Source organism: Eleutherodactylus coqui, chromosome 1 (genome assembly GCF_035609145.1).
Source record: "Eleutherodactylus coqui strain aEleCoq1 chromosome 1, aEleCoq1.hap1, whole genome shotgun sequence".
Taxonomy (NCBI): domain Eukaryota; kingdom Metazoa; phylum Chordata; class Amphibia; order Anura; family Eleutherodactylidae; genus Eleutherodactylus; species Eleutherodactylus coqui.
Window position 1 is genome coordinate 523,560,894 of NC_089837.1, and position 14,017 is coordinate 523,574,910.

The 14,017-nt window shown below is 45.1% G+C and overlaps 1 protein-coding gene across 1 annotated transcript in view; it reads left to right on the forward strand.

The window, feature by feature from the left end:
- Window positions 1-14,017, forward strand: part of LOC136607110 (retinal guanylyl cyclase 2-like) — a 74,420-nt gene that overhangs the window by 14,816 nt on the left and 45,587 nt on the right. Inside the window, exons 3-4 of the mRNA XM_066589024.1 lie at window positions 7,294-7,595; window positions 13,140-13,494. Coding sequence (XP_066445121.1) covers window positions 7,294-7,595; window positions 13,140-13,494 — 657 coding nt within the window. The remainder of the gene's footprint in view (window positions 1-7,293; window positions 7,596-13,139; window positions 13,495-14,017) is intronic.

The following is a 14,017-nucleotide window of genomic DNA, read 5'->3' on the forward strand; positions in this document are numbered from 1 at the left end:
CCCGCTCCCCCGGCATGGGAGATCCGCAGTGGGCCCCTAAAACTGCGCCAATAGAAGACTGTGCTGCAGAATAAAGCCCGTTAACGGTTGCTGTCTGGGAGGTCGTCAAGGGTTTCCAAGTGATCACAATATCGCATCTTCAAGTCCCGTTCTAAGGCCGCGTGCGAGTTTTGTGCCTTGCGAGACATACAGAACTCGCACTGAGTAGACTGCATTCTATTCAATGGGTCTATTTACATGTGCGACATTTCTCTCGCAACGATTCTGCAAGGTGGAAAGATCGCAGCGTCTTCTATTTTTCCGCAGAAATCTCGCCCCGTTTCCGGATGAGTTCGATGCAATTTTACCCATTGAACATACATGTGATGCTCACATGGTCAGCAATGCGATTTTCTCACAAACCGCAACACATTCGCAGTGAACTTCGCAATTTTAGAAGAGCGATATCGCTCTGAGTTTCTCGGACCGCTATTGCGCTCGCCCGTGGGGAAGGCACTCTAAGAAGTGGAAAAAATAACATTTCTATAAAGTTTAAACAATACCCACAGTTTGGCGTCTTTCCCCCAAAAAACAGGCCCTCATACGGCTGTGGACAGAAAGACGTTCTGGTTCTTGGAATCCGCTGGTGAAAAGACGAAAAAAAAACCACTTGGAAATTAGTGACCAATAGGACATCACTAAGCGGACGGTTTAACTGCGGAGGCCGGGCTCACACGGCCGGATTTGAATTGCGGATCCCGCGGACACTGTACATCCGTGTGAAACGCGGTTGCTCATAGGCAATCAATTGCATTGGCTTACGCAGTTCTGCTGTGTCAAAATTGCATAATCCACAACTGGAAAACGGAACGCAGCATGTATCCATTTAACTGCAGATATCCGTGACATAGAGCGCATTGTACTCCATGGTCGCGGATATACCCGCAGCCCATCGGTAATTACATTGTGTACGGGCTGCGGGTGCCGCGTCATCGCGTCATCATGACCGCCTGTGTGAGTACGCAGCTATGCGCAGTCAATTCACAGCTGTACGCAGGGTGACGGCCGCGCTCACTGGGAGGCCCGCTGCGGATCGCACTTACAGCCATGTGAACCCGGCTTTAGTGACGCGGCCCATTTTTGGGCCTCGGATTTCGGGAGGGATTTTTATCACCACTTTTCACACTTTTTTAGACACAAACGCCTCCCATCCGCCGGAGTTTCACAGCCAGATATCTCGCTCGACCGTGCGAAATTAGCCTTAAAGGGGTTGTCCCGCGAAAGCAAGTGGGGGTATACACTTCTGTATGGCCATATTAATGCACTTTGTAATGTACATCGTGCATTAATTATGAGCCATACAGAAGTTATTCACTTACCTGTTCCATTGCTAGCGTCCTCGTCTCCATGGTGCCGTCTAATTTTGGTGTCTTCTCGCTTTTTTAGACGCGCTTGCGCAGATGGGTCTTCTCCCTTCGGCTCGGCTCGGAAGCAGTGGCGTTTTGGCTCCGCCCCTTGTACGCGTTATCGCGTAGCTCCGCCCCCGTCACATGTGCCAATTCCAGCCTCCTGATTGATGTGATCATTTTTGTCTGCGGGTCAGTGCGATTACGACAATACCAAAATTATGCTTTTTCTTTTTTTTTTTGCATCGCTGCACTCAAAGTTCCATAAATTTTTTATGTTTCCATGGGCGGAGCTCTGTGAGGCCTTGTCTGTGCTGTGACGAGCTGTCGCTTTTATTTGTACCATTTTGGGGTACGCACGTCTTTTTGATCACTTTTACTGCTTTTTTTTGGGAGCAATTTTGGCGCAGTTTTTTTTACAGTCTTTGCCATGCAGGATGAATAGTGCGTTCAGTTTAACATACAGATTCTTACGGATGCGACGATAGCAAATATTTTAGGGGGGGAGGATATACGTAGATGGGAAAGTATGCAAAAATGACTATTTACTGGGTTTTTTTTAACTATTTTTATTTTTTTTTTACATTTTTTATATCCCTGTATGGGACTTGAACTAGAAAAGTTCTGATTGCTCTAATAATGTACTGCAATACTTTTGCACTGCGATACACAATCACTTACCATAGTGATCACCGGCCATGGCAGCCGCGGACACCATTGTGCAAACAAACCGCGGCATGTTCCGGCAGCCGGCACATGAAAGAGCCGGGGCCACGAGGCGCAGGTGAGTACGCGCTGCGCTCTTCAGACGCTTGGGTCGGGTCCCTCGGCGAGAATTCTCGCTGCCGGATCCGACCCGGCCGTCTGCAGGCGGCCTAAATGTTAAAAAAATCCCAGATAGGAGAAAAATTGGTTTTAAAAGTTACCAAAGACAAAAAAGTCATAAAACATAAAAAAATGCAAACTTGGTAACCCCATAATCATGATAAATCATATAGATGACAGAAGTCTAGGGTCCCCCCCCCCCCCCCTCCTCCGCAGTAGGGCGGCCATCTTTGTCGCTAGACCTGACCTTATAGATTTAGGATTTCTTTTTTGCAACTTTTTAAATTGACACTTTGAACTTCTGATAACTAAGACCGTGAAGCCCTCGGACATTGAAGCAGTGAAATGTAACCTTTGGCAGGAGAATGTTTGTGTTTTCATCCACCAAACCGTAAATGCCAGCGTCTCTTCCATCTGACAGAAGAGTTTCCCGTGGGACTGAGCAAATAAATAAAAAGTATACAAAAAAAGATAAAAAAAATGGAAATGTGTAAATATTCTGAAGAGCCGGAAAAACTGAGACGTGTCTGGCAATGTGAAGCGGCCGTCAGAGAGTCAAAGTGACATCTCAGTCACACTGTGACCCCACAGTCCGTGTCCGCACCGTAATAACGGTATAATAATATATAACAGTACAAAGGGGGGGGGGGGGTAAAAAAAGAAATGCCGTTGCATCATTGTTGTTTGTACAGAGTTCATAGTGCAGTAAGCATGACACGAGTTTGTTCTGCACATCGCTGCGATTACGGCGATACCAGATTTATATCGCTTTACTATTATTCAATTTTTGTTGGGTTAATTCCCCCCTCCCTCAATTCTGGCATTCTGTACTTGTTTTTTTATGGCATTTTGATATTTTAATACTTTGGACTTTTGCGGGGGAAAAAAACGATACCAAATATGTGGGTTTTTTCATTGTTTAGTTTTTTTCTAAAGTGGGGGGTGTAGTAGTGCAGTACACAGAAGGGCCTGTAGAGGGCCAGAGACAGGACTTCTGTTGCGAGGGTTAACCAAGGGGTGGAGCAGGAACCAGATAAAAGCCAGTTCCTGCCAAAGAGAAGAGGAGAACCAGCGCAGCAGAGTGAGGTGCTGCATGCTGGTGGCCTGGAAAGGCAAGAGGTTGACAGGGTGACGCCCCTAGCCTCAACACCTGAGAGAGAGGACCAGCGCAGCATAGGAAGGTGCTGCAGGCTGGTGGCCTGGAAAGGCAAAGAGTCCGACAGGGATGACGCCCCTGGACTCCCACCCAAGTTGGGGTGCTTATGGACATTCTGTGATTTGATATGCTGTGACGTACTGTGCAATAAACGCTGGCAGGAGCCAGACAAAGATATCTGCTATTCCTGAGCCGTATGTACCCATGTGGTGCCCCATTTCTGGTACGAGAGACCAGCGATCCCGAGGCAAGACTACCCCCCTTGCTACAGGGGGTTTGAACTTTTAATATATATTTTTTTTACTGTTTAAAAAACTTTATTAAACCATTTCGTATATTTTTATTTAGTTCCAACAGGGGACTTGAACAAGCAAGTAGTCCATCACTTATACTGTATACTGCAATACACCGATATTGCAGTATATGGGGATTTTTTAATGTTGTCTATGAAGCCCTGCCACAGGCATCTATGCATGACAGCCCTGGGAACTTTACTAGGGTCCAGGCTCCTATGTTAGCTAATCCCAGCATTGCATCACATGGGAGGAGCCAATGGAGCAGTGGAGAGGGTCACCCCCTTTGGCTGACTGTTTAGATAGATGGTCAGCTTTGATCACAATATCAAAACAGTTACTGACAGGATTGGCGCTAGCTCTGATCATGGCAGATACTGATGGCTGTTCTCTGTAGGAAACAGCAGATAGCTGTTGGGTATGGATCAGGCTCGGCTCCCGAATTCGCTCTATACATTCTTGATGACCACATGCAGTCTGGAAGGAGTTAAAGAAGATGTATAGGTTTTTAATTTGGGTACAGGAAATGTAAAAAGTTATTTAGATAAACACTTACAGATTTGATTTAGCCATGTCACAAAAAGTTTAAAGGGTGTGCATACTTTTGCAACAGTTTTATTTTTATGTCAAGGTGACATCAATTATGGAAGTTCGAACGAGGCATGACAGTGGGTGCCAGACGGATGGGACGTTCCATTTTCAAAGTTGTGCGGACATTTAATATGCCTTGATCTACAATGTCACGTGTGTACCAGGGATAAGTCATAGAAGGCATTACCCCCCCATGGGTGCTTAATTACTGCAACTGGCTGTCTGGCTAGATTTATAGACAAGCAACTTTGACAGAAATAGCTTCCATGGGATACAGGAGCAGAAGATCCACCAGAGCGCCTCTATTATCACCATGACACCAGACAAAGTGCCTCACATGGACTCGTGAGGTTGCTATCTGGATCCTAGAGTACTAACAACACGTGGCACGGTCCAATGGCTTATAGAACCCATTGATTTAGGTTGTTGGTTGGGTTCCTGTGTTACGCAAACCCCATGAAGCCATGAGCTCCAGTAGTCAACAAGGCACTGTGCAGTGTGGTGGTGGTTCCATACCGGTGGGAGGTGTGTTCTTAAGACACTGGTCTGCCTAAATACATCATTACCAGTGCCCACTATGTTTCACTGCTTGGTGATCATTTACAGCCCTTCATGTACCCCCACAATAATGGAATATTCTGGTTAGATAAAGCACCATGCCATCAGGTGCAAGTTGTCCAGAATTTGTTCTGTTAGCGCAATTTTCGCTATTCGATATTCTGTGGGTGCCATATTAGATAAGAATTATGTACAGGCCTGGAGAGCCTTTCAAAGACCACACGTCTACATCATGTGTCCCAAAAGAGTCTGTCTATATTTAGGCGGGTAAAAGTTTATATAAGCTTTCAAATCAGGAAGTTAGGTAATTTAGGATACAGGTACATTATTTAGTGTGCTGATAGGTCATTCTCATAGGGAGGTATTTGTGAGATAGCTGTGAGATCATTCACCCGGGAGGAGCTTCCCTTGAGCATGCTCTATTCATTCTTGACGTGTTGTCCGAAGGAAGTACTTCCTGTGTTTTCTCTTCCAACCAGCCATTTCCTGTCCCTCTGCACAAAGACATTCCTAGATAAGTAGTTCTCTGCTGGTTAGAACCGGTTTGACCAGTTTATGTACACAAAGCACTGCTCCTTCAATTCCTGTGGAGGTGGTGGTGGGGGGGGGGGGTGATGTTCCCTTCCCCCAGAGGATTAGATTAGAGACACAATATAGCATCTTCACAGTTGATAAAAATACAGAAAATACAGACAAAATGGCGAACCTCTCAGCCATCTACCACAGTTCAAGAAGCCTTCTCGAGAGTTACTACAAATAGTGCATCCTGCACATTCACCTGACATGAGTCCAATTGAGCATTTATGGGATGTGGTGAAGAGGTCCATATACCCCCGAGAGCCTGCATCTAAAAATACCACAAAGCTGTGGGTGACTATACAGACGGCTCAACATCCCTCCAGACATCTTCCATCTCCTTGTGGAATTAATGCCACATTGAGTTGCTGCACTTCTCCGGACTACAAAGAGTCGTACATGATATTAGTTCCTGTCCATGACTTTTGCCATTTCAGTATACTAAAATATCATATTATTTATCCCTCTAAGTGAAAGACGCAAAAACATGCGCAACGCTATCAGGTTTTTTGGTCACCTGCCTTCCCTCTCACAAATGGAATAAATAATGATCAAAAAGCCATATTATAACAAAACGCTGCCAATACATTCAACAGCTCCCACTGAATAAAAGCAGCTCTATGGGCGTTAGAAAAAGGCAACACAAAGCAAACTTTTTTCTTTTTTTTAAAGTCTTTTTTTAACTTTTTGAATGTACACTCATTGTTAGAAGCAATCGCACCCCTAGGATTTGTTGTTTTGCTTCAAAACTTGGCATACAGTTCCATCTCAGGCAGATATGTAATGATGAGTTGTGGGGTGAATAGATGAGCGGCCTAAAAGTGGTTCCCCCATTCGCCTATAAGAGGCTCTCGCAGGCTCCTTGTGTGTAGTGACCTATTTTTCAGTTTGTAGAACTTGTTGGCCACTAGACGCCTCTACGATGCAGAGAAGAGATTTCACCCCATTACCAGAGTCTGAGAGGGGCACATTATTGGGATCTGAGAAGCTGGATGGTCATATTGATGAATTGTCCCCCCGTTCAGCCGTTCTGACCAGACTGTTAGGAGGTGTTGGGACCATTGGATGTGAGAGCGCACACAAGGTGACCGAGCTCAGGACCACCAACAGACAACCAGTAGACAGGAGCATCTGACCAGACTGTTAGGAGGTGTTGGGACCAGTGGATGGGGGCACACAAGGTGACCGGGCTCAGGATGCCCCCTACAGACCACCAATAGAGTGGAGCGTCTGACCAGACTTTTAGGAGGTGTTGGGACAAGTGGATGTGTAAGGGAACACAAGGTGACCGGGCTCAGGACCCCCGACAGACCACTAGTAGAGAGGACCATTTGATTTCACTGTACACCATCCAGAGACAGGTGGCACCATTGTAACACCCCTGTGCCTGTTGGAACCAATTCCAGGCACTTGGCTGAAGGACATTTAGTCTCACGGCCCCATTACATGTATGGACATTGAACTCTACCGTCGCCCCCATTACATGTACGGCCTCTGACCCCCACCGTCACCTCTGTTTGCAGTGATGTCGTGAACGAAGAAACTGGATGCTACGGAGGGGAACCGGGTGTCTTCAGTGATGAACCCAGGTTTAGTTTGGTCGTTGGCGACGATTATGTTCGTGTCTGGAGACCTCAGGGTGAGCACCTCCATCCTGCCTTTGTTGTGGAGCGGCACACTGATATTGCAGCTCAGCTCTATTAAAGTGAATGAAGCTGAGCTGCAATACCGCACACAACCTTGAGACAGGAATAGCGCTGTAAGAAAGCAGCCATGTGTTTCTTACCCTGTGCAACAGCTACAATATAATAGAAAATATGGTGCATGCTATTTCTCTATATCATGTGACCTTGTATGATGTTGATATTCCAATTATATGTTTAATTTTGTCCTATTCCTCTTGTTGTAGTAATCGTCATGTGCATGCATTCAGTGCTGGTTGGAGGGGAAGAACAAGCCACCTTCCTAATCCACGCCCACAAGATGGGACTTACAGATGGAAGATACGTCTTCGTACCTTACGACACTTTACTTTACAGCCTTCCCTATAAAAACAACTCATACGCCATCTTTGATACAAATAGTAAACTTAAAGACGCCTACGATGCTGTGTTAACCATCACAATGGACTACGATGAAAAGTCATTTTACGATGTCTTTGCAGAGTTCAAAGAGAACGGAGAAATAGAGACGAACCTGGAGCCACAGCAAGTAAGTAACTATAAGGCTGCACTGCCACCTAGTGGAAAAATCACTGTGAAGCTAAAGCTTAGAAATCCATACAAAGATTTGTCCATCTACTCTGTAATGGCACTTTGTCGATATGGGACGTATTGTGCAATATTAGGAGGCTGCTGTGCTCTACAGTTGTACATGACACAAGGATTAGGAGCTTTGTACTGCTTTGTACTTGATCCTGCTAATCTTATTAGAGGAAAGTGGCATCTTCCTTGCCTTCCAACAGAATGTAGATCCACATTCCCTGTTAGTGGCCTTTCAAAAAACATTTACAAACCTTCTGGGTCACCAAAAAAGAAACAACTGTAGCAAGTGTAAAACAGTAAATAGAAGAAAGGGAGGAGAGGAGAGGAGGGGGATGCAGCTGCAGTTTTGTATTCAGCATTTCAGTGAAGCAGTTGGAGAGGGTGAACCAAGGAGAAACCACTGAGGAGAGACATCTAATTACCTCAGGGCATGCAATAAAGCCTGGTCATGATAAAAGAAAGACCCCGCCCACTTAGAAAGCATGGAGAGAGAAGGCAGGGAGCCAGGGAGGACAAAAGATGTAAAATCTGCCACACATCTACAGTGTCACTCTTGTCTGTAGGCTGTTTGATATGCAAATGAATAGGGCTGATCTGGAATACAGAAAGGAGTAGAGGAGGGGGATGCAGCTGCAGTTTCTCATTCAGCATTTTGGTGAACCAGTATGGAGGGGAGCGTGGTCAGTAGAGGATGCACATCTGATTGGGTCAGAGCACACCATATGTCTTTGAAATGACAGCATTAAAAGTGTTGTACCAACATTACAGGTTATCCCCTGCAGGATAGGCAATAAATTGCTAATCGTTGGGAATCTTCCCTCTGAGCCTCCTGCCAATCTTGAGAACAAGGTCCCGTGTCCTCTGTCCTCCTCACTGTGGGGTTACTGCATTCTCCTCAGTGAGGAGGAGACTGAATGGAGCGCTGGTTGCACAGGCGCACTGATGCTCCTTCCTTCCGCCTTCAATCCAACTGCAAAGATACCCAAGCAGCAAGAGCTTGAGTATTTCCCTCAGCCCCTACTGAAATGAATGGAGCGCTGGCCGCCCAGTACTTCATTCATTCTGACGCCACCGCAGGGGAAAAAGCGAGCCCCACAGTGACAGGCAGTAGGGGACAAGGGAGTCCTGTTTTCAAGATTATTGGATAGGGTATAACTTGGCACAACCCCTTTAAAGGCACCACCCATTCAGCAGGCATGGAGAGAGAGAATGTGCATTTACATGATCCAGCTAAGGAAAGGCAAAAGATCCGAAATCTGCAGATTGAACACAACATTTTTAGCGGCTACACCTCATACACATCTACAGCACTAATCTTGTTCATAGGCTGTGTCTGTAATGCAAATGAATAGAGCCGAGCTGTAATAATGGGATGAGGAGGGGAGCGGAGGGGGAGGCAGCTGCAGTTTCTCATTCAATATTCCAGTAACATATTAAACAGTGAACCGGTATGGATGGGAACAGGAAAAAGGGGGATCAGCAGAGAATACACATCTGATTGGGTCAGAGCACACCACAATGTCTCTGACATAACAGCATTAAAGGCTCCACCCACTCAGCAGGCATGAAGACAGAGAAAGAGAGAATGTGCATTTACATGACCTAGCATAGGTAAGGAAAAAGATCCAAAAGCTGCAGGTTGCACACAAAATTTCTAGTTGCTACATCTCATACACATCTACAGCACCAGTCATATCCATAGTCTGTGTCTGGTATGCAAAGTAATGGTGCGGTAATACCAAGAGCAAGAGGGGAGCAGAGGGGGATGCAGCTGCAGTGTCTCATTCAGCATTTCAGTGAATCAGCAAGGAGGGGAGAAGAAAGTGGGATCAGAAGGGGAGATACATCTGATAGGCTCAGAGCACATAATACAGTATTGTCATGATAGCAGAAAGATGCCACCCACTCAACATGCATGGAGAGAGAGAGAATGTGCATGTACAATACTTGACCCTGCAGAAGGAAGGACAATTATTCAAAATCTGCAGGTGGCACACAACATTTTTAACTGAAACACTACATATACATCTACAGCTTCACTCCAGTCCATAGGCTGTATCTGGTATACAAATGATTGGGATTGAGCTGTAATACAGTGAGGAGGAGAGGGGGGGGGGGGATGCAGCTGCAGTTTCTCATTCAGCATTTTAATCAACTAGCATCAAGGGAATACAGGGAGGAATGAAAGCTAATTGGTGCAGAACACACAAGATTCTGACATGACAGTATTAAAGACTCCACCCACTCAATAGGCACGGACAGAGAGAATGTGCACTTATGTGAGGCAGCACAGGGATGGAAAAAGATCCACAATCTGCAGGTTGCACATATTTGTATCTGATACATGTAATACACATTTAAAGCTCCAATCTTGTCCGTAGACTATGTCTGGTATGCAAATCAATGGGGCTGAGCTGTAGTGTAGGGAAAAAGGGAGAGGAGGGGGATGCAGCTGCAATTTCTCATTCAGCATTTCAATGAACCAGGATGATTCATAGAATGGTAGAGTTGGAAGGGACCTCTGGGGTCATCGGGTCCAACCCTCTGCTCAGTGCAGGATCACTAAATCATCCCAGACAGATATTTGTCCAGCCTTTGTTTGAACACTTCCATTGCAGGAGAACTCCCCACCTCCCGTGGCAACCTGTTCCTCTCATTGATCCCCCTCACTATCTAATATCTGATCTGTGTCTCCTCCCTTTCAGTTTCATCTCATTGCTTCTAGTCTTTCCTTGTGCAGATGAGAATTGGGCTGATCCCTCTGCGCTGTGACAGCCCTTCAGATATTTGTAGACAGCTATTAAGTCTCCTCTCAGCCTTCTCTTCTGCAAGCTAAACATTCTCAGATTCTTTAACTGTTCCTCATAGGACATGATTTGCAGACCGCTCACCATCTTGGTAACTCTTCTCTGAACTTGCTCCAGTTTGTCTATGTCTTTATTAAACTGGGGTGCCCAGAACTGGACCCAGTATTCCAGATGAGGTCTGACTAAGGAAGAGTAGAGGGGGATAATGACCTCACGTGATCTAGACTATATGCTTCTCTTAATACATCCCAGAATTGTTTGCTTTTTCGGCTGCTGCATCACATTGTTGATTCATGTTCAGTCTATGATCTATTAGTATACCCAAGTCTTTTTCACATGTGCTGCTGCTTAGCCCAATTACTCCCATTCTGTATGTGCTTTTTTTCCCATTCTTCTTGCCCAGATGTGGAACTTTGCATTTCTCCTTGTGAAATACCATTCTGTTAGTCGCTGCCAAGCTTTTCTAGATCTTTTTGAATCCTCTCTCTCTCTTCCCTAGTATTAGCTATCCCTCCTAGCTTTGTGTCGTCAGCAAATTTGATCAGTTTCCCATCAATTCCCTCCTCCAGATCATTTATAAAAATGTTGAACAACACTGGGCCTAGGACAGAGCCTTGTGGTACCCCACTTGATACATTCTTCCCCATGGATGTGCAGCCATTTATGACCACTCTTTGAGTACGATCACTCAGCCAGTTGTGAATCCACCTAACAGTTGCCTTGACCATCCTATATTTGGTCATTTTTTTTCAATAAGTATGATATGAGATACTTTGTCAAATGCTTTACTAAAGTCACAATATATTATATCCACCGCATTTCGCTGATCCATCCAGTCAGTGATTCTGTCATAGAAGGAAATTAGATTCGTCTGGCATGACTTGTTTGTTACAAACCCATGCTGGCTCTGGTTAATTACTCCATGTTCATCCAAGTACTTGCATACATGCTGTTTAATCATTTGTTCAAAGATCTTTCCCAGTATAGAAGTCAGGCTCACAGGCCTGTAGTTTCCTGGATCCACCGTCTTCCCTTTTTGAAGATAGGGACAACATTTGCCCTTCTCCAATCTTCTGGGACTTCTCCTGTTCTCCAGGAATTTTCAAAAATTATGGCGAGTGGTTCAGCAATTACCTTCGCTGCTTCTTTTAGTATCCTAGGATGTAATCCATCTGGACCTTGGGACTTGAATTCATTTAAGTTAGCTAAGTGTTCCCTCATCATCTCTCTGCTTATAGATAGCCTGCATTCTTTTATTCCCCCAATAGCACAGGGAAGATCCGTTGATGTTACATCTACTTTCTGAGAGAAAAACAGATACAAAATATGAATTTAAAAGTTCACCTTCTCAACATCATTTTTAACCAATTCACCAGTTTCATCTTGTACGCATCCAATAGCATCTTTGACTTTTCTTTTGCTTTTGCCATACCACCAAAATCTTTTTTTATTGCTTTTGGCCTCTGTTGCAATCCTCAGTTCATTATTAGCTTTAGCTTTTCTGACACTTGCCCTACAGTTTCTGCAGACCCCATTATATTCTTCTTTAGATATTCTCCCCTCTTTCCATTTAATAAACATATTGTTCTTCCTTTTTAACATGTGTACAAGTTCTGTGTTCATCCATCCTCGTCTGTTTAAATGCTTTCCATTCTTCCTTCTTTTATGGATTGGTAACGATTGTGCTTTGAGAATCACATTTCGCAATATTTCCCAACCTTCTTGGACATTTGTATCCTTAAAAGGGTTGTCCCGTGAAAGCAAGTGGTGTTAAGCACTTCTGTATGGCCATATTAATGCACTTTGTAATATACATTGTGCATTAAATATGAGCCATACAGAAGTTATACACTTACCTCCTCCGGTGCTGGCGTCCCCATCTCCATGGCGCCGACTAACGCTGTCTTCTCCTTCCATTAGGTGCGCTTGCACTGTGCGGTCTTCTGTTCTGTTGAATGGGGCTTCTCCGGTGTGCTCGCGCCGGAGAGCTGGTCTACGCATGCGCAGAAGACCTCGCTGCGCGAGCACACCGGAGAAGCCCCATTGAACAGAACAGAAGACCGCACAGTGCAAGCGCACCTAATGGAAGGAGAAGACAGCGTTAGACGGCACCATGGAGAGGAGGACGCCAGCACCGGAGGAGGTAAGTGTATAACTTCTGTATGGCTCATATTTAATGCACAATGTATATTACAAAGTGCATTAATATGGCCATACAGAAGTGTATAACCCCACTTACTTTCACGGGACAACCCCTTTAAGAACATCCATCCATTGTATTCTTCCTACCCTCTTTCTGAGTTCAGATGAGGGGCTGAAGGGAAGGGTATCAGCAGAGGACAAAAATCTGATATCTGTCTCAGAGCACGCAGTACTGCACCTCCATGACAAAAGAAAGACTCCACCCACTCAGCAGACAGAGAGAGAGAGAATGTGCATATACATGACCCAGCATAGGAAGGAAAAAGATCCCAAATCTGCAGGTTGCACACAAGTTCCTAGCTGTTCCATCTAATACACATCTACAGCACCACTCTTGTCCATAGGCTGTGTCTGATATGCAAATGAATGGGGATGAGCTGTAATACCAGATACAGTCTGTGGTTACTAGAGTGGCGCTGTTTCTACAAGAAAGCAGTCATGTTTCACCTGACCAAATATTAATATGTTTTGTACTTTCACAGGTTTCTCCTCTCTTTGGAACCATCTATAATTCCATGTACTTAATGGCCAAAGCAATGAGCAGCGCGTGGAAACAGGGGGCCTGGAGCTCAGGATCAAACCTTGTGGAGTATACCAAAAACTTGGATTATCCTGGATTTACCCAGATGCTCTACACAGATGGAAAGGGAAATGGACTCAGCACATTTGTGGTTTTGGACACTGATGGTAAAGTCAATCAGCTATTCCCGACCTACTCTGTGGAGATGGCCTCCAATTTAGTGCGCTTCTTGGGAAAGACCATACGTTTTCCAGGTGGGACTCCTCCTCCTGGTGACTCCAGTTGTTGGTTTGATCCAGACACTTTGTGCATCGGAGGTAAGTTGTCCTAATGGTGCTCAGTGGATTTGTATTTCTATATATATTCCTTAGATATGCTGAAACATTTCCCCCCCGGCAAATATCTGGTGGAAAATGCAGGCAGATGGATAGATCAATGGTTGTCCATGCAAGGTTTGTCTGCCGAGGGAAAGCCGGGGGCGTATATAGAAAATGCTGGGCTCCGTAACAAGTATTATTGCTACTGGCCATGGCTGGTTGGGCTTCTCACCTGCTCCTTCTTTTTCCGGTCGCGACCATCAGTGTCTTTTACCCCTTACCTCCATTACACCAAATCTTAATACTGGGAGATCACCCTTTGTTTTTTCATGTGATGTCATGTTACAGATAGCAGTGGTTAGCCACTATCCAGTAAGGATACCCATTTTGGGATGACATGTCTGGCAGGGAGAACCTAGGGTGGGATGAGGTCAGAGTATCTTGTAAACAATGTAATACTGTCTGACTTAAGCCCTCTTTACGTGGAACCATAATCATTCATTTTAAAAACGGGCCAATAACC